The following is a 24,378-nucleotide window of genomic DNA, read 5'->3' on the forward strand; positions in this document are numbered from 1 at the left end:
TTATCCGGTAAATAAAGCAACTTTGTGTTACTAATTTAGATATCTACATCTTCCGAACCAAAATCAAAATATCGGATATGCCAACAAGGATTATGAATCATTGCTGAAAAGCAAGCTATATTCAAAGCAGATGATCATTTCACAAGTGGGCGAAACTCTCTTTACAACACAGAGAAAGGTAGCTTGAGTTTTTACACCGTTTTCTTCCGGGAAATTCAAACCATGCTACTACTACATACACGTACAGGAGTTTAGTGCAAAAAGTGTGTTTCCCAACCAATCGAACATAGCTTCACAAAACTTCCTTATCATAAAATGCAAGAAGTTGCTTTACATGAGAATGCCAAGCTCCAACGTTCTGTCTATCAACTGTAACCCAATCAACAACGGTTGATGCCGGTTGCTCCCACCACTCGTCCAACTGTGCCACGATGTTAAATCTCGATGTGTTATACAATGCAAAAATATGGAATTCTTGGCAATAAAATGTTGATGTTTCAATATAATCTTATCCTCCTATGTGTCTGACCCGAGATATGTTTATTTTTTTCTAAATTGTTTTTACAGTATAATATTCAAATAGGTTGCATGTGAAATTGAAGAAAACGATAGAATACACATGCACACAGCAAGAGATGTAAAATGATACGGCCAGCAAATTGATAATGCCGTTACTTACCAAACCCCTCACGTATTTGCAGTCCTCCAAGAACTTCTGAGCATTCAAAACTGCAGATCTAAGTTCGGGCAGCCATTTCTCTGCGACAATCTTATCTTGCTCAGCAGCCAAATTCAAGCAATAATTTGTTGTCCTGCATCATGTGGCAAGAAAGCACACAACAAATAAGAAGAAGACAATCGTATAAGACCCCATATATGTGTACGAAAGAATAGCTAAATCGATTTCAGACAAAGCACCGTCTACTTATACAAAGAGAGGACAGAAAGATAACAAGATGACTTTTATATAATTGTAACTTCCAGGAAGACGTTAAACAGTAATTCATTACCTTGCATATTCTTGTTGAGCACAGTAAGCATGGTTCAATAGTGAATGACCACTTTCAACAAGATCTTGCCGAATATGGACCAAATTTATAGCCTTTGCCAATTCCTCCAAGACACTAGCCTCAGAACCCCGAAGCTTCAAACAGAACTCTAGAGACTCTAACACTGATGCCAAACCAGCATCAGAACCGTCTAGACCTAATCATACGATGTCATTAGATAGAAAACAATCATAACTGAAAGAAAAAAGACATTTAAATGGGCTTTAAGATCATTCAAATCCTCAACCAAGCAAATAAATCAAACTCCCGAGTATTAGAAGGTGATTTGAAAGGAGAACACATTGGATAATAAACCAAATAAATTCTTTTTGTTTTGATACAAAGCAAAAATGAACTTAGGTGACAATTTATTCAACCTCCACTGTCAATCAAACATCCCCCAGTAGTGTAACACGTCAATTCAAAATCACAACCAGTGCTTCTATGAATCTAGCCAGCTTCATTGGAGAACAAAACTCACCAGCAGGGTATTGAAGAGCAGCAGAAACACGACATATGGATGGAATTGCCGATGGATCCCTGGCACCAGCCCTTGCAGTCAACAAAGCAGCATTCTTCTCTGCAGCAGCCACAGCTTCAGGTCCTGTAGATCCATTAGCACCCACGGACTCTAGAAGAGCCTGAAGTTGAAGAAATGAAACAAGAAATAGAGGCATGTAATTGGAATTTGCAATTTATTAAAATAAGATGAAGAATCCAATTTCATTTAAACTATATTTGTATCAGAGCAAACACAACATAAATAAGGAATGAATATGCATATATATAAAGGCCTTCCAGTTGAGTTAAGAAAACAAGAAAAAAATTTCAGGGATGCAGGAATAATAATTACATGATGCAAACAAAGAATAGTTTGAAGTTTAATGTCAAGGCTGCAAAGAAATCTTCTAGGAGCTCGAAATATTACCCTGACACGTTACTTTTCTTTTGAGTACCCAAGTCAAACACATTTTTGGATATAAGTATGAAGATAGGACCCTCCAAATACTTGGGAAAAAAATTCGAAATACTCATATTGGGCACATAGTATCTGACATTCAACACCCGAATCGGAGTAACATAAGCTCAAAGAATTTTATTTTAAAATATCCAAATCTAAATAACATATATTATTGAAAAGGATAAAAAATTCATTTAATTCAGTTGATTAGATTGAACCATTTTGATCGTTTTCTAACTTCTGTGTTTAGCTATGTACTTATCTTATACTCCTGGCCTATCTAAAATAGCTATCATGTATTTATCTCCAAAGTTTTAGTCCATCTAAAACTTGTACATCTTAACACTTTGTACGTATATATAACAAGGGAATACAGCATGACTGTGTGTGTTTGATTTGTATGGCTATCTTACCGAATTTCTTAGATATATAGCTGCATAAAATGGTAGGGTTTAAAAACTAAGGTAGAGCCCCCTTAACACGAAACATACAAAAGTTCCAAGAACAAACAGATAAAATAGGAGAATATCTACATAGTTAAAATCCACTGAGACAACTGCCCACTAGTTTATGTCAAGTTACATGCAATTGATCAAGAAATATAAGACGTTAAATAATAATGATAGGAGACAACTTAGAATATTTTTTTCCAGAACCACCTATTGAGACTATGGTCTCATTAAGAATGGGAACCCAATCTGTCATGCCATATTGCATCCAAGATAAAATAAACAAACAGATTATTCGGGGGGAAAATGACTACTTACTATATAACTCTCTAGTTTATTTTTTACTGTATTTATAATTGAAAGAACATAAGTGCATTGTCCTACAAACCTGTGGGGTTGATGGAAGCATGTAGAGGCTATTATCAGGACTTCTATAAAATGCAGAAACTTCTTTAACAATATACTCTTTTGCACTATTTGAAATGTCTGCAACAACATTGCAAACTGGAATAATGGTGCCGGAAGCATACTCCCTCGCAGATAATGGCTGTTGGTTCCAGAATGCAGCTGCATCCTTTAAAACAAAAGAAATAAGAATGAATCCTGTCAGATATTTGAGTTGGAACTTCATGTATGCTAAAAGTCAGGACTGAACTCTATAAAAGTGACAAAGCATCCATAGCAAGAAAACAAAAAAATAAGTCCACTATTTATATACATTGTTACAAAACATCAATGATATTTCCTTATGCTGTTGTTACTAACTATATCATCTAATTGGAGATATACATGATTATTACAACACTATTACTGCACTTATCATCCTAAGTATCCAGTATAACATCCAAGTCCTCCTCCTTTGAACCATTTGTCTCTTCCGGAGAAGCTGGATACAGATAAGCAACTACAAGATATATTTCCAACATTTTGGAACAAAAGAAAATGAAACATCGTTGGACAAAAGAAGAAAAGATCTTTGTAATTAAAATATACTTAAAGAGAACATGGATATCTATATCTTTTCTTACAAATAAGAGAAGTACTCAAAGATAACATGGATAAAGGAAAGAAAGAATGTTATTAACCTATACTTGAAAAAGTTCAACCACATTACAAAGCGTAAGTGGCTAAATAGTAATAATTGGTATCTAACAGATCATATATGCACCGCCACCATATTTCTACTGTTGATTTTTACAATGAAAATGAAGATCGGAATTCCTTACCATATTAGCCTTCAAAAGAGCAGTATATATGCTTTCAAGTTCAGATCTACGAGAGTCAAACTCTTCAATCTTCTTCCACTTCTTTCTTAATGAATCTTCAGCTTCTTTCCTCTCTGCACACAATTTATCCAACCTCTGTATTTCAGACATTAATGTATTTAAGCTTGCCTTTAACCCAGCGGCCTCTCTCTCCTTGGCCCAAACTTCCAACTGAGAAAATTAACCATACAATGTAGCATGAGTAAATAAACATCAAGATGAAAAAGTGACAATATAAACATGATCATATATGCTCTCTTGGAAAATCTAGAAACTCATAACCATAGGAATCACCTCAAATTGTCTAAGACTGCCAACATTCTGTGTAACAGCTCCAACAAGAGTGCGTGAAGGAACTAAAGAACTACCTCCTTGTAGACGTTTTATAAGCGTTTGACACAAGTCCCTAGCTTCTGCAGCTTTGTTGAGAGCATCTTCAGTAGCTAAAAATTGTTGAACATGTGCTTTCTGCAAACAAACATGTATTTATAAATCAAACTACAAAAGGATGACTTAGGATAATCAACATAAGGACAACACTGGGGCTATAAAAGTTAAGCAAAGACAACTAGCCAACCGGCATTCATTCATCTTAAACGAAAATGCTTTTAAATTCATAATCCCCTTAACAACAGCATTAATAGATGCAGGAGGTAGTAGTAGATAAAAGTAAAAGAGTAAATTTGCATAAGTTGAATTCTGAAAAGGAAAACGAGACCTGTCTTTCAAGAAGTTGATCATCCATTCCTATCTTCCCATTACCATGAAGTTGATAGTTTAAGGGTGAGCTCACATTTTGAGATGAAACATCCATAACTCTGTTGTTCTCATATTTGTACCTGATAAAAATAAACTTTTATTCAATACAAGGTGCTTTCAAACCAAACAAGCAACCAAGAAACTTAATCAAAGATATTTGCATGAACAAAAAAATCCTTTTAATGTGGATATAACAAAAAAAAATTATAGTTTTGGTCTCTCATAAATTAAAAAATAAAAATAAAAAATTTATAGAAAAAATACTAGACTGCATGCCAATAATTTTCAACAATATATTCCAGACACAATGCACCCACGTTCTCAAATGTCTAACCATAAAGAAACTAGAAGCAAAAGATACTTAAAGTAATAGAAGCTTTTAGATAGAGAAGATATGGTTTGTAACCAAAACAAAAACCAAGCATGTCATTCACCAAAAATGAGAGAGCTATAACAATGAACCTATAAAAGCTATCCTAGTTGCAGCATTATGATAAAATTTGTTGCTTTATTTACTGCAAAATTTTCTTCATTTCAAGTATGGTAGGATCAAACAAAAGTAATAACTAGACAAATGGCAGTATTTTCTGTGCAACACTGAAGCAAACGGTTGCTAAGAAACAAATTGCAGATGTAAGATTCTAAACAACAGCACACAGACAAAAATAGTTAATTATTCGTGACCATACGGCTAGACAAAGCCTGATAAATAGAAGGAAACCCAAAGGAAGCTTACGTGAAACTCTATAACCACCAACAAGAAAAATATGAAAGTAAAAGTCTACCTTAAGGTTTCAGCATCAGCTCTAACATCAACCTTCTCTATTTCTCTAGAAATCAGGGTTTTAAGCCTTGAAGTGTATGTGGTAATTGCCTGAAGTAATTGAGGAGGGTTTTCGAGGCAATTTACTATAATAATTCTAACTTCATCAGGTATCTCCCCATCAAAATCAAATCCTAATTTGGTAGCATCTGATTGAGGACTCAGATGTATCCCATTTCCTTCATAAGCTGGAAAAGAATTTCGCACTTTTTCAATCATGCGTTCTGCAAGAGTTTCACATGCCTTGCGAATATTTCTTTCCCGAGTTGTTTCAATAAGAATGACATCATCTGCAGCCTTATTTCCTTTAACAGTTGAATATACAGCTTCCTTCTCGCTGTTTCCACCGTAGTTGCTGACCACTTCAATAGAAGAATCAACACTTGACCTTTGAGCATCCCTCGCTTGATTTACATATTGATGAAGACGTTTGTGATACTCAGCAAATATTTTTGCAGCCTCATCGCATTGTTGATCATAAGCCTCCAACATCACTTGTTTATGCCTACAGTACAATAAGACATGTAAAAACACAAGATATGCAAAAGCGATTTGATGAAAAACAAAATACACCTAATAACTTCAGCTTTCCACCATGGTAAGGTCATTCTTTATTTTATCATATCCAATCCACATTGAGCCTCCATTTATTCATTAAAGTACATAAACCTATTATCAACCATTGAATTATTGTAAAATAAGAGCTCATACGCAGCTTGACAATAGAGCATATGGTCACCCAAGTTCATAATAAACAGCATATCCAGATCAAAAATGAGAAAAAAAGTGATCATCTTGATGAGAGAGCTAAAGGTCAAATCCAAGCAGAAAAGTTCCTTGGAAGAACAAAAATAAAAGAAAATAACAGAGATATTTGACTCCAAAAACCCAAACCAAATAATACACAATAAACAAACAAGACAGTCCATAGTTCTGGAAACACAATGACACTGATTAGCATTAAAGGCTTAGTTTCATCTTCTGCCTCCATAATGAAATTAAAATGCCACAAATTATAAGAGAGATCCTAAAGAATAATGAAACTCAATGTCGTCAAATTGAACCGACTATTCATTGGTGAGCAGTTAAAACTAATAAGGGCAATGCTAAAGCTGGCATTTTTCAAATCTAAAATTAAGGAGAAAAAAACCGGTAATTGGCCCTTTCGTCAAGCATCCTCTTCCTTTCAGCTTCCTCTCTAGAAACTTCCAACATCCTAGCCTTCAAATCTTTCCTTTGTCTCCTCACAATATGCCTCAACCTCTCCACTTCCTTGGCAGCGGATTCCCGTTCCTTTATCGCTGCTTCCCTAATCTCCGCCGCACCTGAACCCTCCCCTCCACCACTACCACCAGCACCAGCCACCTTCTCTTTCCTTCTCCCCCCTCCTCCTTTACTTCTCCCCTCATCTTTCCCCAAATTTCCACCACTCTCACTATTCCCTCCTCCGCCGTGCACGGTGATGTTCTTCCGGATATTTTGGACGGTTTTCTCGGATTTAACGCGAGTTAACAAGAAATGCCAAGGGGGTAACATATTCCCTCTACAAATCTTGCGGAGCGAATCGATTGAAGGTAAATTCGACTTGTTGGAAGAAGAATTATAGGGTCCCAATGGACGGTAACCCATTTCCTTTTGCAGCCATTCCAGTATAACTTCTGGCTGCACATTTGAGCTCTGCATTTTGGATTCAATTCCAAAAGGTGAAATTGTGGACTAAACTGACATGAAGGCACTTTGATAGATCCGGTGATGAGAAATCCAATTTGGCCGGCAAAAGGGAAGATGAAGGCTGTAAAGAAAGCTGTAGGATGGCAGTATTGTAATTTAGTTACGCTTTCTTAACTCTTTTTTTTTGGGGGGGGGACCACATCGAAGGAAACAATTTAACCCCCAAAAAAATATATTCATTTATTTATATTAGTTTAAAAATATTATTATTCGTGCATGTAATATATAATCAGATTTCAATATATATTTCCTACTTGAAATATACCTCTTAAAATAATATCTAAATTTTAATTATTATACTATTTTAATATTTTATTAACAATATTAATGATGTGATGATATAAAATTATATTATTTTAAAAAAATAAAATTTACAAAAGCAACAAAATATTTAAACTAAAAATATATATTTAAAGATTAATAAAATATTCTTATTAATTTATCTTTAATCGATTACTCTAATCTTACTCATTTATTTTTGTTTAAACTTTTAACATCCTCTCTTTACTTAATATAAAATAAAATTATATTATCATATTTTATTACTACGTTTGTATTAGAACGCCCTTCAAAATTAATATTAATATATATTTCCCAGTTTTCCAATTAATTAGATTTTTTAACTCATTATCTAAAAAACATATATTAACAAAATTTATTCTGCATTTGATTTAAGCTTTAAAATATTAACATAAATATCTTGAAGTTGAAGATTGGGATACATCATCTCCTCCACACAATTTGTATTAAACAAAAAGATACACATTAGATAAACAATCTTCATATACTGCTGATATATATATATATAATTGAAGTAGTATTATAAATAATGTAAATTTAGAGAAAATAAATTTTTGTTGACATAAAAAAATCATTAATTTTTGGTTCATCTCTTTAGAGATCAACTTATCAAATGCACTTCACATTTGTTTAGCTTTCTCTGTCACTCTCTTTCATTATTTTTTTTCCTTTTAATTTCCCTTTTTTAATAAATTTATATTTTCCAGATTTCCGGAGCTCTCCTAGGTTCACTGTTCTTCTTCTTCTCTTCACCCACTCCAAATTAAATAAGTACATAAATATGTATATATAATGAAATAAAATTCTTCGCCTTATCAATCAGCTGAATTTCCATCCAGGTAACCTTTTTATTCATTTTTCATCGGTACAGGATGTTTAATCGTGTCCTCTTGGGCTAATCAAAATTGGGAATTTTTCGTTTTTTTTTTTCAGCTCATGCATGTCTTGGACCAAATTCCGTGCTTTAGTGTTGATTTTTTGTTTGCTTTCATTTTAGATGACCAAATCGGGTTTCCTTTATTTGATTGTTCTAAGCTTGTTTCTGGGTTATCTTTAACTTTTTTTTTATGGACTTTTTGGTGTTGATTTGATGGAAACTTAAACATATGAATAGTTTAGTTATATGTTCTCTTATGATGACTTAAAGAGAAATTATTTTCATATGTAACATTTAATTCCCAAAATGATCGTGACTGTTTTGTTGATATTTCTACTTCTTAATATTTAAGAAAATAACCCTTTTGCTCGTAATGAACAGAGCCTTTGAAGATGGTTATTACTTTCTCAATAGCAAAAAAAAGGGAAGCTCTTTGGTTTCTTAGTAGTGTGGCATTATGAACTTGCTATGAAGATTGTTTTGTTGGTTCAGTTTGGTTTATGTTATCCACAAAATTGGCTCACGTATTGTTAGGGATGGACCGAGGGGAAGGCGGGTGAGGGCAGTGGCCCCCTAAAAGTTCAAAATTATCATATATTTTAGATTTTTTCTATATATTTTCTATTGAAAATATGGTTTTGCGCCTAGAATTTTATAAGCTTGTTCCCTCCTAAAATTTAGAAGTTTGCCCCCTCTAGCATAAATTTCTACGTTCGTCCCTGCATATGGTGTGTGACTCGTTGGGTTTATGTTATCTACAATATTGACATACTGATATGTTTAATTTTTATTTTACAGCTGAAGAAGATCTATATAGCTAAATTATACACAGACATTCAACGTATTGTACATAGAAGATAGGGGGTTCTGGTTGGTAGAGCTGCTTGGGACTTCTGCGAGCTTGGCATCCTCTCATTGCCTTTTTTAGTTTCAAGAACTTTGTTCTTGATGTATATGTATAATTAGAATGGTTGAGCCATATTGATGAGGTTGCATTGCATAGAGAGTTTAAACTGAAAGGGAAAGCTTAAAAGTTGACATTATGGGTTCTGTTTGTTCCTGCCTGCATGCTGAGGATTTTGAGGACTACATGAATCCAAACAGTAATATTTTTAGAAATTGTTTGTGCCTCGGTTGCTTCTATCAGAATTTTATACTCACGGTAGTTTTCTGATACTTGACAATTAGCATTGGTTTTGGCTCTATTATTATTTCTTCAAATCATAGTATTTTCATGTCACTTGAGGTTGTAAAAGCGGTGGTTCTATTGATTATTCCTTTCATGCCACTTTATGTTGTTAAAAAGTAGGCTTGTCTTTGGAAATATAACTCTTTATCTTTCTTTTTGTGCGCATGTGGGTGGTATCAGCCTATTATTTCCACAATAATTTCGTTTAAAGCATTGTAATAATTTACTAAATATCATCTCTATTGACTACTGTTAATGCAAACGAAGTCATTTGTAAACTTTTTACTGAGTCCCATGCTTATACTTTTGTGGATGCCTTGGAGAGAGATAGAGAGGGATAAGGTTTGGTGAATGAAAGAATCTGAAAGAGTGAATATAAGTAGCAGTGGCTAATATATTGACCAAGTTTCCCAAGTCGGGGAAAATTCCTTTATGGTTTATGATGTGTGTAGGGCTGTGTTAATCTAGTTACCTGTTCGTGAAATAAAACGGAATAGGATGATTAACATGTCAGTGCCTAAGAACTGTTTTGCTTGAAGAACACTCTTTATAGGCTCTTGGAGCAAGTGAAATTCGCTTACAATGCCCATACACCAGTTCTTGATCTAGCAAATTCCATCTGCATTGGCCTATATTGACCTTTTGGTAGACAGATATCTATCGAAATCAATTATGGACCATTAAGTACTAACCTAATCTTGAAAATTATCAGTTGATCGTTTACATTCTGAATTATGTGTTTGATTAGTAGCAGGGTGAGGAAGTTGACTGGAAAGGTGTTTGGTGTTACCTGTTTCTGAATTGACCAGAACTTTGTCCTCAAATATTTCAGTTATGGAGTTTCAGTTTTTTTGTACTTATGTTGTTTCTTTGGTCCCTGTAATTGTAGTGTACCACATTATTTCGACGAGGAAAGCTGCACTCTGTCCCTTCATCCATTCAGGGAACAGCATCTATGAACTCTTCTGCACCACGAGACAACTCACTTTCTGACATGTACTGTTCTACTCCAAGGCCCTTGCCTTGTGATGCTGACACCAGATATTTTCGCTTACAACGTAATGGCCTTGTTTCAAGACATGAGAAGGGTTCAAGTCATTCCCAAGGGGAATTGGAGCCTTTAAGAGGTGAAGATGATGCAGGTCTGGATTCTTTGAGTAGAGGAGAAAAATGGAATGCTTGTGAACAAGGCTCAACTGAGCAGCATTCCAAATCCTCACAACTCTCATCAACAAAAAAATCGGTTGGAATTGAGAACATCTATTCACGGATAGAAGAGGAGGATGTCTGTCCAACATGTCTTGAAGTTAAGTCATTTTTCTTGACAATGACGATGCTGCAGTGGTGTCTGATGTGCTTTTCCTGGCATGCATCAGTACTGGTTTGGACTCTTACCCACTTATCTATTTCTTGCTTGTGAACCTGGCAAGGTGTTCAGCCAACTATAAAGGATGGATTTTAGTTTTAGTCCACAATATAAAAAAACAATGATGACTGTTTCTGTAATAATTTGTCAAGAATACTGGGGATTTGCTCCTCTGCCATCAGAAGTTCAGCAATATCAACTAGAATCTCTCGCTTTCTATTAGATAAAAGAATGTGTGCCACAAGTGATTTTCGTCTTCCTCTCTTCCCTCCAACAAGGTTTCCTAAATGACTGGTTGAATAGGCTAAGTTTTCTAGAACTATGAAGGATGCCTTGGAATGTCTAGTTTCTGCTATATCTTGCTTCTCTAACCTGGGTGCTTGGGTCATTAATTGTACTGGATTCTAGCGATTGATTATTAAGAAGTCTGGATTTAATTCAAGGAATATGCCAAGTCATTTATGTTAGAAACAATCTGTCAATCACTGCTATCAAAAACTGATAGTGTCATGGATCATATTAGGTTGTACTTGTTATACATATATTATCCTCATTTAAACTTACTGTTATAATTTATGTGCAGAATATACTGCAGAGAATCGGAAGATAAAAACAAAGTGTTCCCACCATTTCCATCTTGGTTGCATTTATGAATGGATGGAGAGAAGTGATCACTGTCCAGTCTGTGGGAAGGTAACCTGCTTTCAGCTAAATGATAATATATATTCCATCAACAGTTGTGCTGTTCACATTTCATCCCGCTTAATCAGCAGTTCTTTCCTTTCTAGAATTCCAATTTTTATAGGATCTTCATGCATGCTAGGTTTACAAATATTAGCATCTTAATTTGCCTTCAAATACATTTTAAGGTTCATGTCTTGCTCTCTCCCTTTATGAGTTCTGCATAAGATTTTTTCCATTGGTTTGTTTATCAACACTCGTGCACATTAATGGTTATATAGTGTGTATAGTTTTTCAAGTAGTTCTCATCTAATGGATTTGACACGTTTGGATGTTTCTTCTTAAACAATTTAAACACTTGTTTGCTAGTGTATGTCATTTTAATGATAATTTTGAGCGAAGTCCAGAATATTTCCTGATGTTTTATTTACTTGACTTTTCCCTGGATTTGACAGGCAATTAATGGTTATTTGTTTTGTTTGCTTTTCTAGGTCATGGCGTTTGATGAAACGACCTAATCCTGCTTGAAAGTTTTTGTTACGGATGATAACAAGCGACAACCGAAGATAGAAAGTAAGGGAAGACATCTAGAGTCCTTTGTGAATAATTCAGGACTAGGTGATTGTCTCATACCATAAATATGAAAGTGTTTTGTATAAAGATTTTAATTCCATTGTCCTTGTAACCCTTAAAGTGGGGGGAAAAGAAATCATATGCATGATTATTGGAAAACTAAGTGTGGATTCTTTTTTATAAAGGAGGTTTGGTTGTGTTATTGGATTTAAATTCGAATTTAACCACACAAATTATACATGTTTTGTCAAAATACACTCCTGCGTATACAAGCAAAACATAAAACCCAGGTTCTTCGGCCAATAAAAGAAATCCATAAACACCTGGTAAGAAGAGAGTTTACTAAATGGCCAAATTATTGATTTTGTATAGGTTGAAAATGCTTGAAATATTCTCATTTTGCTGCAACTTGAAAAGCTCTCAGGAAAACTTCTGCTGGTTGTCCACCACTTAACTGGTGCTTCCCATTTATCTGCCAAAAAACACATTGTCTTAGTTTTCCAACTAAAGCTAACAAAAAACTAAAAGCTTAGGTTTTTCACCCACCACGTAATGTGGGACTCCAGAAATGTTTGCAGAGTACTTCTCCAGCTCCTCGTTAACCTTAATCGGAAAATAAAACCTCGGTTAGCTATGAAGCACATATATTATGAAGGAATGTACGATAGACGGGTGGTGGTAAGACGGAGCAGACCTCCTTAACTCCGTTATTAGGATTTCCCAGAAATTCTGCAGCACCTTCAACTCCAACCTTCCTAGCAGATTCCAGAAGAAACTCCCTGCATCCAATCACATTGTTAGATGCAATCACTCGGGGTAGGGATATGACGATGCACAACTACTTTATTAGTTCTCTACATAAATGAACATAACCGTAAAACCCAATGTCACCAAAAGATGTTCCAACAAGCTTACTTCTGAGGTTTATTATCCAAGATGCCACCACAAGTGTTTGTATTTTGTCATTCGGAAAATAATTGATTGTAAACCACTTGAGATAACTGATTGGAATTCATCGAAGACTAAAAAGTATGAACTACACATACCGGTCACCAACAAATTTTCCCTGCGTGAAGTATCCAAGATAAATCTCCTCCACGAGAGCATGTTGCTTGTCGAGGCCTTGTTTTCCAGCAAAATAGATCAGCCTATGACTGTCAAGAGAACTTCCCCTGTTCATATCAAGTTCCGGTTATGCCTATTTATTAGCACAGACACCTTCGGCCCTCTTATTACACGAAAAATAGCAAAGCAAAAAAGCGAAACTTACGTGAGTCCAGACATGTCATATTCCAATCCAAGATTTCTAAAGATCTGCAATTTTATGTGGCCACAGCAAGTCAGGCAGTAAGCAACAAACTTGAAGGCAAGGCAAATCAAATTATAACAATATGAAGTTCAAAGAATATAGCAAGACCTCAGTCATACGAGCAAGAATTCCTTGAGCTCGAGATCCGAACTTCTTCTCGTAGTATTCTTTCTTGTTGACTCCTTCCTTGGGTGCAGAAGGATCAAGAAAATATGGATGCCACTTAATCTGAGAAGAACAACCATCGATGAGAGTAATTTAATATGCATTTGACAAGTATTAAGGCCTGTGCATGTGATGACAGACCTCAAAATCAAATTGATCCTTAGATTGAGCAATGGCTTTGTCGAGGTTTCTTTTCCCCACAAAGCACCATGGGCAAACGCTGTCTGAAGTGACATCAATTTGAACGAGCTTCTTCGCAGAATTGCTACCAGATGACTGAGCCATTACCCTCTGGTTTTTGCTGACTTTCTACATAATGATGGCAGGTAACAGGTATAGTTCCAAATCAGTAACCAAAAGGACAAGCAAAATAAGCTACAGAGGTCATCGTTGATGCAATCATCTATAAACACATACACACACATATGTAAAAGAAAATCATCTTCACTCGTCCCGAGTGCTAAAATGTCGTAACATTGCGTATTCCAGGACCAATCCATAAATTTTATCTACAAAAAGTTAACAACAAACATAAATCTTGAATGAACTACGAAGATCTAATTTATCCCTAATGCATAAACATCCGATCACATGTAATTTGGACCATTTTGCTTGCTTTTCACATAATTCTAAACCTTAATTGTTTAGAAAACGTGGTGGACATCGAAAAATGCCATGCAAAGATGGTGCTCCTCTTCTCCAAAACACGTAGGTTAGATTTGCAGATCTTATATTTGAGGAAAACCCTTTATTTTTTCAGTCAAGAAATTGCATATACAATCCTTTACCAAATTAATAAATCCTAATGTTTTTCTTACATGTAATCAACCTTATCCATTTCTGCTTCCGTATCCAAGAAAAAGGGAACTTTAAAGGAGTATCAAATTTGCAAAGTTGGGTTTGTCTTATTTCACCCAGATAACCAGAAGAAAGCACAATCACAATTGTTAAAAGTTTACATTTTGCAAAACAGAAAGAATTCTTTGAAGCTAAAGCAATAACCTTTAGCATATAAAAATAAGAATTTATCCCAATCATGGTAGAGATAAACAAAAGGGTGTCAGAAAAAATTATGAAATATATAAATCAAGGAATTCAAACATGCTAATTGGTGGATTCAAAAGATCGGGGAAGTGGGAACTGGAATTCTGTTTGGATAGAGAGAAAAAAGATTACCTGAAGATGGAAACTGAAGCTCTTCGGAAGACAAAATAAACGCATTGGATGTTGGAAATTGGAAGATAATAGAGTTTATATATCGAAACATAAGGGTTGACATTTTGTTGGTCTAAAGCTTCTGTCTCTCATAAACACCTACTACCAAAGACAATGACTTCCCACTTTTTTACTGTATTAAAATAGAAATATATAAGGAAAACAATTAAAAATAATTTTAATTATTGTCAAGTTTAGATCTTAATCTTAATATACAATTTCCTGTATCTAGAAGATGTCTAGTGCTGACGTAAAGCATTACCTATACTTGACGTCGTTTAATTTGGTCGAAAGAAATGTTCTTCATAATTCGAATACGGTCGGATCTGACCCGATTCACAGGGAAGTTATGCGGTGCGGCGTTTAAACGGCTAAAAAATGATATGATCGGTTAAAATTTAGACTGGTTATTTTATATCATTTAATTGGAAATATTATCAAGCACAATAACATATTAGGTACCGCTTATATAATATAATAGGTAGTGCTTATATAATAAAATAGGTTAATTACTGGAATCATTATCAAGCACAATAATATATATTAGGTAAAACTTATATAATGTAATAGGTATCGCTTATATAATAAAATAGGTTAATTACTGGAAAAATTATCAAGCACAATAACATATTAGGTAGCGCTTATATAACGTAATAGGTAGTGCTTATATAATAAAATATGTTAATTATTTAATTTGTTATTACAATATATTAGGTAAACGCCTAAAATATTACCAAGGATAACATAACCGGTTATTTACTGGAAACATTATCAAGTATAATAATGTAAACGGTAAAAACAAATAGGTGTTACCTATTACATTAAACTACCTACTGGATATGTTGAAAGTGTCGATTCCATTTAAATAAGTATCGACACTTTTGGAATTTAAAAGAAAAGCAGTAATAGGGCCTATAAAATATCGATACTTTATAAAAAATATATTGATACTTTACAATATAACAGGTAAAAATATGACAAAATCAGTTTCATTATGATAAAACTGGTCAAATTTACCTGATATGTTGAAAGTATAAATATTTTTTATAAAAATGTATCGATACTTTGTTGAAAGTTATGTAATTTATGTTTCAAAAAATTTTAATAGTGTTTCATGTTTTCAACCTACAATATTAATTTAATAATTTCATTTACACAAAAAATTATTTGATTGTTTTGATATTTTATAAAATATTATTTAGAATTTAAATTTAACAATTTTAACCAAAGATAATAATAAATATGTAATATCTATGTTTATTATTTTTAATTTAATAATAGTATATATCGTAACATAAAAATAAACCATTAGACGTGTATAATTACTAAATTAATATCTTAAAACTCACTAAAAAAATAACCTTAAATTAATGTTTTTCACAGTGAAATAAGTATGGACACTTATATATATGCATCAATACTTACCGATAACTAAAGTTTATCGGTTTCCAAATTTTTTAATAGTTTTTCATGTTTTCTACCTAAAACATTATTAGTCTGTCAACATAATAGGTAGCACTAAACCGAATTTATTAAATATCTTTTAATATATCCGGTAATGTCATATATTAATCGTATATTAGTCATCTTTCCTGAAACAATCCTGATTCACATACTCCTTAAATTCCAAAGGTTCTACAATAAATAAAAGAGTTAAATATATCATATGTATTCAAATTATAACCTACATTTTAAATTAGTCTTTTAATTTTTAAATATTTTAATTTCATCCCTAAAGTATGACTTTCATTCTAAATTAGTCTTTAAACTTTTGAACAATCTAATTTCATCCCTAAACTATGACTCTCTTTCTAAATTGATCTCCGAACTTTTAAATATTTCAATTTCATCCCTAAACCCATCCAAACATGTAATTAGTTTCAACCATAATTTTGTTTTTTTAAACATATTATAATATAACTCAGCCTAACAATTTTATTAAAGATTGATGTGATTAGTATATGCGTATAGTTTGGGATGAATTTGGAATGTTCAAAAAGCTTGGGGACTAATTTAGAATGACATTCATAGTTTAGAGATGAAATTTGAATATTTGAAAGTTTAAGATCCAATTTAAAATAAGGGACATACTTTGAGGATAGATGATGTGATTAACTCTAAATAAAAGGATAAACCACTTGAAGTGTCATTTAATTGTAGAGGTTTCAATTTAATCATGAGTTATTAAAAAATTAAGTAGGTCCTTTAATTACTTAAATAATGTTAGTTAAGTTTGTTCTCATTAATAAGTAAATATTGATATGATAATTAAATAAATATATATAATTATATATTTGATTTTCATTACTTACATATTTTATTAATTTGATCTTAATTTTAATTTAACTTAATAAATTTAATCATCCAATAAAGATTTGTTTGTATTTTATAAAGAAGTGTGTAAGGCCCTCAATCTTCCTATCTAGTCATTTTATTCATTATGAGTTAATGACCATCTAAAACTGGATCTACTCTTAACAAGTAGGGGTGTGCAAATCCGGGTACCCGGATTTTCTGGTACCCGATTATCGGGTCAGTGATTTTTTGGCTCGTGTCTCGACCCGGATGTTCTGGGTATCCGGTAATCGGATACCCAGATTTTGCTGGTACCCGATACCGGATTTTTTCTTTAAATCATTAAATAAAAAAACACAAATTTAAATGTTCGAAATTTCAAATTACACAGTTCAACATCCAAACACAAAATTTAAAAGTTCAAAATATAAAATTGATACTATGATAAAAATTATTTCAAATGTAAAAATTTTAAATCTAAACTAATCTAGTAAGAATACTTAGAATAAATACTGATAATATAAATATATGATAATAAAAACATGTTTAGTATAGTTACATGTACGAGATAAAGTGTATAATACGTGTAGTGATTGTTGATATGTTTATTAAATTATGAACATGCCAGCTTTGTTAATTTAACTACTATGAATTGATTTAACTTGTCTTTTTGTCTATATGTTACATGTACATATTATAAATACTATATGATAAATTGATAATGTTATTGTATAATATTTGAACTAAATGACATGTTTTAATCATTTTCAATATGAAAAGTTATAAGACTAAAAGTATTTTATAAATTAAATATATATATAATTAAAAAAATAAAAACTTAACCGGGTACTCGGTAACCGGGTACCCAGAAAAATCAATTTTTGTGACCCAAGCCCGACCCGGAAAGTATCAGGTCGGATACCCGACCTGACCGGGTAATTTTTTAGAAAAATATCCGGTTTTTTAGATCCGGGTCGGCGGGTCGGTTCAACCGGGTCAGGTATTTTTGCACACCCCTATTAACAAGTCAATGTAAATACGAGCCATGGAAGTATAACTTCCATCTTTCACCCAAAAATTGCAGCCAACAACAACAATGCCCAAAACATTTTGGCAACGTGATCATACCGGTCTAATAAGGCTTAACCAGTGTCAAAGCAAACTGTCTCTGCTGTAGTGTTTTATGTCAATGCAGGATATTATTCATCTATGCTCTTGAAGCCATTTTTACACATTTCCAACATCAAGAAACATTTTAAGCCACTAGAATTTATGATCATTTTAACCATGTTGATGGAACCAAAAATTTAGAGCATCCTTCCAGGAATAAAGCCATTGACTTGCTGAGCATGAGTTGTTGCAGCCATCTGGTCTGAAGCTCCAGGATTGCAGTACCTGCACCAGAAACAGATAATTTCTCAATCAATAAAAATCACCCACTTCAATTTTTTTTCTTTCACGTCGTTTTTCAAAAATGAATCTTCACCATTTTTTTCATGTAAATATGAGAGTGTAGTTACTTGAAAGTTAAATATCATTGGATTAGTGACATGAAGAAAAAAAAGATGAGGTGGGTGAATTTTATTTGTTGGGATCATAGATGGCGTGACGAGGATTTGTGAAATAATATCTCGAGAAAAGGAAAAAAATAAAGGGGTTGAAATCATACCCTATCTGCAAAGTTGGATTGCATTCCAATGGCTGATAGAACCCCATGGACTGAGCCTGCTGGTTATTGAATGACACACTTTGCTCGCCACCTTCCCAATGTGCTCGAAACTGATTTCTGGCATTAATGTCTTCAAGCTAGATAAACATAAAAATGTCTTCAGCTGATAAAATTGACTAGTATATGAGACAACTACCGGTCTGAAGAAACAGTCACTCATCACTTTTTCGCAATATCAACTTCACATTCATATTGGATCTTATGGAAATTTAAGTATCAAATCTTCAATATAGATAGAGATGATCAAGTAAAATGCTATATTTAAGGCTTGTTGGTCGAATAGGGAAGAAAGCAATCAAAATGATACTCCAAACTCCAAGCTGCTTGATATCAGCTTGTGATTGACTCCTCTAAATGCTTGCTTAGGCTCACTTGTATATATATTAACGTGTAACAAAAGCCAAGTTTTAGTATCAAATTGGACCTCCAAAAATATAGAAGGTACAGATTAGAATTTTGAAACTAAATTCAGGTATCTAATAATATATTAACCCTTTCATAAACTATGTCATGAGTTATGTCCTTTCAACTTGACATATCATATACAGTAAAAAAGTTGATGAAAGCTATTACTTCTATAATTTAAGAGATGAATTTACCTTTATGGACAAAGCTCTGTTAGCTTCCATTAGCATTTGTTCCTGTACTTGAAGCCCGTTAGCATAGAAGGACAAAAAACATTAGCAGTACTTTTTTTTGCCCAAAATTCAGATTGTTACCTTGTTCTGAATATCAGAAAGCTGGTCAAGCATATGTTGGGTCTGCAGAAAGAGATTGAAACAAAACAAGTGTTACAATATTGAAAGTGAAACTTGAAAACATATGGAGTTAAAAGGGAAATGAAGAAGCAAATGAATTGAGAACTTGACAATGTTAATTATGCCACAAATTTACTATGGTTAATCTTTTCATGGGAAAAAAACGCTCTTTACTGCTCTATGATATTATTACCTTGGTGGAGCGAACATGTTTCAAGGATGACTCAAGCTGGTGCTCAAGCTGCTCGAGCTCCTTTGAGTTCAATGGACCAAAGTCTTCACCAAGGAGATTCCTGTTGAATCAAGGACCAAACAAGATTGCACATAAACTTGTTCATGTTTAAATATTTCAACTAGGAATAATTACAGCCATTGAGACTCCTTGTCCAATTATTACAAAAGGCATATGTCTTCTCAAACTCGTTTAGGTAAACAGTCTACAACATGCATATCTCACAGCGTTATTACCCTTTCCTCAAAAGACTGTCATAAGATGTGCAGCATCACCACTTTTAAACTCCAGAACTTTTTACTTTTCGATGTGGGATTTATGTACCCCACCTCTTCAGGGTGCAACATTCTCCCCTAGCCAAACTCATGACGCCCTCGTCACGGACCATCGCCACGATTATCCACCCTGTCTATTCCACTTATTGGGACGTTCGATTTGAAATTGAGTAGTCAAAGACTAATGTCCCCGTGACACGTACATGTGGTTTCATATACTATTCATGTTATCTTCATTGTCATAATCATGTTTAACATATTCTATATAAAAAAAATTGACACAGTACCTCTGTGTTCGTTGCAGTTCCTCATATCTAGCTTTCAGTTTTAGGTACTCCCTATAGCTACTCTGCAACAGCAAAGAATGAAAACAAAGAGTGAAACTAGGGGAGAACAATCAAAAACAAAAGCTAGATATTTTAGATTATCAAGCCAATTTTTTTAAGACTCAATCTATCAAACAGTTTATGAACATTGCCGAAATCTCACCTCAAGTTCCTTGGCTGGCTTGGTAACTTCCACAGCACCATAACTGCATTTCTGATATCTGTCAAGTGTCCTGAGCATGCTGAGAAGAAAGCAAAAGCGAAAAAGGACATTTATCATTCATGATGCTAAATTGTACATGGAATAGTTAATCTTTGCATTGAAATACTCAAGTTCATGTACACACGTAGTTTATTAGTATTACATCATGGATAATAGTAAACTTGTTCAATTTTTTTTTGAAGTATTCGTATTCTACGTGTTTCTAAACATGGGGTAATATTCAATCATGAAAAAGTAAATGATTTGCATGAATCTAAACAACAAGAATCTAAAACATACCCTCAAATCTGCTATTTCACTACTGGAATAATTCAAAAAAAAACTAAAAACACTAACAAAAAGAGAGGAATCCAAGCCATTTTTATCATGGAATCAACTTTACAACATATATTCAATTATGCATCCGAGGAAGAAAATCCATTGAGAAATCATTGTGCGGGCATTTCAAGACATGACACCCTAGCGACCAATGGTAATGTAACCCTACTGAGGAAATGACATTTTGTATCTGCCAGTGTTTCTGAAAGTACCTATACTATAACAAATTTAACCCGATCCACAAATAGACTTCGATTAAAAGTTATGTAATTCAATTTACAAAGAACTAACTTGAAAACTTCAAAGGTTTACAACACTCTTACCTCATTTCTTAAACGATGCATGTATATATATATATAAAATAGTCTCCTAATATTACAAATATTGAAACTTCAAAACCTTTTTCCTTACTCCTAAGAACCAATAATGGGATGCTGTGTTATTAATGACCCCGGAAATAAAAGGAAATCAATTTATTAGTAAGAATTTCATGAACATGTTTAGGGAAAAACATCTGTAATTTTGACGAGTGGAACTTTTTTCATTGAGAAAAGTGTCATCAGTAGGAAATTTGAAGAAAACTTGGTGTTTTATTAGCTAGCTCGATCGACATACCATGATAAGGTATAAGAGTTCTATACCTGAACTGATACATGCAAAAAACTCGTAAACGTTAATCCTAGAGCAAGAAAAAAAACCTAGAAAAATGGTCATTTATTTATTTATTTATTTATTTTTGTGATTACAGAAAAGGCTCTTAGCCTTTAACTATCGTGTGCTCCTTCTACATGTATCAAGCATTCCACTGCTTGTGGCGGTTCGGGAAGTAAGGTGGTGTTTAGTTCGCTGGAATATTTATGAGAGAATTGGAATATGTGAAGGAATTGAAATCCAATTTCATATTCTGTTTGGTTGGCAGGAAATGGAATTGTAATCCAATTCCATATTCTGTTTGGTTCGCAGACATGTCAGATGAATTTGATTTCAGTAATGTAAAATGACAGAATTACCCTTCTTATTTTTTTGCTTTATTTTAGTTTATTTTACAACTTACATGTAGTAATATATTATAAAAAATTTAAAAATATTAAATTTTCATTTTATTGATTAATTATTCATTTCAATAAATTATAAAAACCATGCTAATAAACATTATAAGTTAAAACATTGCAATCAAAATATGTTAATAAGTTACCAAAAGATAGAGCAATATTTCGATACATTCCAATCGGAGTATGTTAATTAGTTACCAAAAACTATTTTTACTCAATATATGAATTAGAAACTCGACCCGATACGACTCAAAATAATAAAAAAAATATTTTTATTCAATAAAAATATTGACTTAATTGAAAAAAAATTATATATAGGGTATTATTGTAATTATTCCTAAATATATAAGGTAAAATTATAATTTTTTTCGGGTCAGTCCGATTTTTTTACCCTAAACCCGAACCCGACCCGAATATCACACTTAAAAAAACCCGACCCGAACAAAATAAAGTTTTATCCGACCCGACCCGAATTATATATATTTTCGGGTCGATCCGGTTTTTTTCACCCTAAACCCGAACCCGACCCGGTCCGAATATCACACTTAAAAAAATCCGACCCGACTCGACCCGAATATCACACTTAAAAAACCCGACCCAACCCGAACAAAATAAAGTTTCATCCGACCCGACCCGAATATATAAATTAGAAATCCGACCCGACCCGAAATAATAAAAAAATATTTTTATTTAATAAAAACAGTGACTTAATCCGACCCGACCTGAATTATATATATTTTCGGGTCGGTCCGATTTTTTTCACCCTAAACCCGTACCGAATATTACACTTAAAAAACCCGATCCGACCCGATCAAAATAAAATTTCATCCGACCCGACCCAAATATATGAATTAAAAATCCGACCCGAAATAATAAAAAATATTTTTATTTAATATATGAATAAGTTACCAAATGATTGATGAGGGTAGTATGATCAAATTTCAATTCCCTCATTTGATGAAATTGAATTTCATCCATTTTTTTTTTATGAAATTCACTTTCCCTCCTTTGATGAAATTGAATTCCATTAGAGATTCCAATTCCCTTGAAAAACTTGATCCAAACATGGGAAAGTAGTGGAATTGAATTTCAATTCTCACCGATTCCAAAAAATTACATCCAACCAAACGCCACCTAAGGGTCATCTTCTTTAATTTTATAGACTGAATTGCATAAAAATACAAATCAGATCTTGTATGTAAAAAAAAAACTAGACCCGAAACTCAAAAAATAACGAAAAGAATTTGATAAATGAATGATCAGAAGCTCATAACCAGATAATTAAAAGCAAGCAAAAAGTATGGAAATTATAACCTAATGAACCTCCTAAATCCTCATAAAAATAAAGTACTCAAAGAAAACGAGATCAAATGAGACAAGTTCAAAATCAACATAAAAGCAAAACAAATCAATACAGATCAAACCAGCAAAAAGAAAAGGACAAAATCAAGAAAGAAGAGAGACGAAAGAGAAAACTCTGAAAAAGGGTTGATATACCTAGAGCTGCTACAGAACTCATAGAGCTTCCCACGGTTAGAGAAGATGATAAGTGCAACCTCAGCATCACATAAAACTGAGAGCTCGTAAGCTTTCTTGAGCAACCCATTTCTTCTCTTTGCAAATGTAACTTGTCTATTTATCTTGTTCTCTATCCTCTTCAACTCTACTCTTCCTCTCCCCATGGTCTTCCTTAAAAAAACCCTTTTTTGGTTTGGTTTTCCCCTTTATTGCCTTACTATATTTATACTAATAGACAACTCTATAACTTTAGATTACCGACTATTTCTCTATGTATATGTAATTGTTTCTTCTTTTGCTAAAATTATGTTGTTGTTTTTCTTGGTTCTTGGGAAGCAGCTGCTTGTTGCAGGGTTGGTTTTTGCTTTGCTAAGTCAGGGATCTCAGGTCCCAAAGTGTAACCAAATTTGTGAAAAACAAAGAGAAAAAAGAAAAGTAGGATTATTGACACCCTTTCAAGACTCAAGAGAAAAAAGCAAATATAATACTAAGAGAGAAAGAGAAAGAAAAGGAGAGAAAATTTGCTTCAAATACTTAGTTCCTTGTAACTTTGGTTCTTCTCCAGTTCCAGCTTTCTAACCCCCAAGGTTTTCATTTATGTACGTAAAAAGTATCATATATTTCTTTAAAAAAAATAATTACTTTGTTGTTCAAGTGTGGTGGTTTTTCTTTCCTCGTTTCGTATAGTACTCCAAAATTTTGTTGCTCCTGTTTTGAGTAAGAGTTTTTCAGATTCTCACTTTTAGCGTTTGACTACACGCTCCTAAGAATTGAACGCCTATCGGTTTAGTTGATGGCATTTTTTTATTAAGCACACAAAAAAATTGATGTTCTTTTTTATGAAGCGCATGAAAAATAATTGGTGGTATTTTTATTGAAAATAAGATATTTGAGAATAAAAAAAGTAAAACTAAATGAAAGGTTAAGCAAACTTTTAAAG

General features: G+C 33.2%; 4 protein-coding genes across 8 annotated transcripts; 1 reads left to right on the forward strand and 3 right to left on the reverse strand.

The window, feature by feature from the left end:
* Positions 1 to 129: 129 nt before the first annotated feature.
* Positions 130 to 7,177, reverse strand: LOC120164063 (AUGMIN subunit 5-like). Of its 3 annotated transcripts, none has more exons than XM_039173838.1 (10): positions 6,457 to 7,177; positions 5,269 to 5,811; positions 4,443 to 4,563; positions 4,019 to 4,192; positions 3,686 to 3,895; positions 2,848 to 3,033; positions 1,531 to 1,690; positions 1,011 to 1,200; positions 680 to 812; positions 130 to 421 (listed from the first exon to the last, which is right to left on the reverse strand). In XM_039173838.1, the coding sequence occupies exons 1-10, from the start codon at positions 6,987 to 6,989 to the stop codon at positions 293 to 295; spliced, it is 2,379 nt and encodes a 792-aa protein (XP_039029769.1). In that variant the 5' UTR covers positions 6,990 to 7,177; the 3' UTR covers positions 130 to 292. The 3 variants fall into 3 exon arrangements, with proteins under 3 accessions (XP_039029769.1, XP_039029762.1, XP_039029772.1); XM_039173831.1 differs by having other exon boundaries at positions 1,011 to 1,206; XM_039173841.1 differs by lacking the exon at positions 5,269 to 5,811 and having other exon boundaries at positions 1,011 to 1,206.
* An 856-nt stretch (positions 7,178 to 8,033) lies between these two features.
* LOC120164094 (E3 ubiquitin-protein ligase At3g02290-like) lies at positions 8,034 to 12,208 on the forward strand. 3 transcript variants are annotated; one of them, XM_039173861.1, is made up of 5 exons: positions 8,034 to 8,176; positions 9,013 to 9,376; positions 10,293 to 10,708; positions 11,351 to 11,462; positions 11,942 to 12,208. In XM_039173861.1, the coding sequence occupies exons 2-5, from the start codon at positions 9,257 to 9,259 to the stop codon at positions 11,966 to 11,968; spliced, it is 675 nt and encodes a 224-aa protein (XP_039029792.1). In that variant the 5' UTR covers positions 8,034 to 8,176; positions 9,013 to 9,256; the 3' UTR covers positions 11,969 to 12,208. The 3 variants fall into 3 exon arrangements, 1 of the variants encoding a protein (XP_039029792.1); XR_005519709.1 differs by having other exon boundaries at positions 8,036 to 8,176; positions 10,293 to 10,784; positions 11,353 to 11,462; positions 11,942 to 12,203; XR_005519708.1 differs by lacking the exon at positions 11,942 to 12,208 and having other exon boundaries at positions 8,036 to 8,176; positions 10,293 to 11,047; positions 11,353 to 11,431.
* A 40-nt stretch (positions 12,209 to 12,248) lies between these two features.
* On the reverse strand, positions 12,249 to 14,789 carry LOC120164086 (uncharacterized protein YwbO). Its single transcript, XM_039173849.1, has 8 exons — positions 14,674 to 14,789; positions 13,639 to 13,806; positions 13,441 to 13,560; positions 13,294 to 13,337; positions 13,070 to 13,195; positions 12,718 to 12,802; positions 12,570 to 12,626; positions 12,249 to 12,495 (listed from the first exon to the last, which is right to left on the reverse strand). Exons 1-8 carry the CDS (start codon positions 14,716 to 14,718, stop codon positions 12,418 to 12,420), a joined length of 723 nt encoding a protein of 240 aa, XP_039029780.1. The 5' UTR covers positions 14,719 to 14,789; the 3' UTR covers positions 12,249 to 12,417.
* A 3,408-nt stretch (positions 14,790 to 18,197) lies between these two features.
* LOC120164111 (agamous-like MADS-box protein MADS2) lies at positions 18,198 to 23,942 on the reverse strand. Its single transcript, XM_039173869.1, has 8 exons — positions 23,418 to 23,942; positions 20,491 to 20,569; positions 20,289 to 20,350; positions 19,688 to 19,787; positions 19,456 to 19,497; positions 19,336 to 19,377; positions 18,677 to 18,813; positions 18,198 to 18,402 (listed from the first exon to the last, which is right to left on the reverse strand). Exons 1-8 carry the CDS (start codon positions 23,600 to 23,602, stop codon positions 18,315 to 18,317), a joined length of 735 nt encoding a protein of 244 aa, XP_039029800.1. The 5' UTR covers positions 23,603 to 23,942; the 3' UTR covers positions 18,198 to 18,314.
* Between the last annotated feature and the right edge of the window lie 436 nt (positions 23,943 to 24,378).

This window comes from Hibiscus syriacus, unplaced genomic scaffold (assembly GCF_006381635.1).
Source record: "Hibiscus syriacus cultivar Baekdansim isolate YM2019G1 unplaced genomic scaffold, ASM638163v2 tig00002919_pilon, whole genome shotgun sequence".
Lineage (NCBI taxonomy): Eukaryota > Viridiplantae > Streptophyta > Magnoliopsida > Malvales > Malvaceae > Hibiscus > Hibiscus syriacus.

Bases quoted from the DNA above. Each gene is read 5' to 3' on its own strand.
- LOC120164063 (XM_039173831.1), bottom strand. From the start codon at position 6,989: ATGCAGAGCTCAAATGTGCAGCCAGAAGTTATACTGGAATGGCTGCAA. The intron at 4,193-4,442 runs GTCTCGTTTTCC...GTTTGTTTGCAG, and splicing joins ATCAACTTCTTGAAAGACAG to AAAGCACATGTTCAACAATT. The intron at 1,691-2,847 runs GTTTGTAGGACA...CTTCAACTTCAG, and splicing joins TGCTTCCATCAACCCCACAG to GCTCTTCTAGAGTCCGTGGG.
- LOC120164094 (XM_039173861.1), top strand. From the start codon at position 9,257: ATGGGTTCTGTTTGTTCCTGCCTGCATGCTGAGGATTTTGAGGACTAC. The intron at 10,709-11,350 runs AGTTAAGTCATT...TAATTTATGTGC, and splicing joins GTCTGTCCAACATGTCTTGA to AGAATATACTGCAGAGAATC. The intron at 11,463-11,941 runs GTAACCTGCTTT...TTGCTTTTCTAG, and splicing joins ACTGTCCAGTCTGTGGGAAG to GTCATGGCGTTTGATGAAAC.
- LOC120164086 (XM_039173849.1), bottom strand. From the start codon at position 14,718: ATGCGTTTATTTTGTCTTCCGAAGAGCTTCAGTTTCCATCTTCAG. The intron at 12,803-13,069 runs GTATGTGTAGTT...GATTGGATGCAG, and splicing joins GGAAAATTTGTTGGTGACCG to GGAGTTTCTTCTGGAATCTG. The intron at 12,496-12,569 runs GTGGGTGAAAAA...GTTTTTTGGCAG, and splicing joins CTGGAGTCCCACATTACGTG to ATAAATGGGAAGCACCAGTT.
- LOC120164111 (XM_039173869.1), bottom strand. From the start codon at position 23,602: ATGGGGAGAGGAAGAGTAGAGTTGAAGAGGATAGAGAACAAGATAAAT. The intron at 19,378-19,455 runs GTAACAATCTGA...CTTCAAGTACAG, and splicing joins TTTCTGATATTCAGAACAAG to GAACAAATGCTAATGGAAGC. The intron at 18,814-19,335 runs GTAAATTCATCT...ATGTTTATCTAG, and splicing joins ACAGAGCTTTGTCCATAAAG to CTTGAAGACATTAATGCCAG.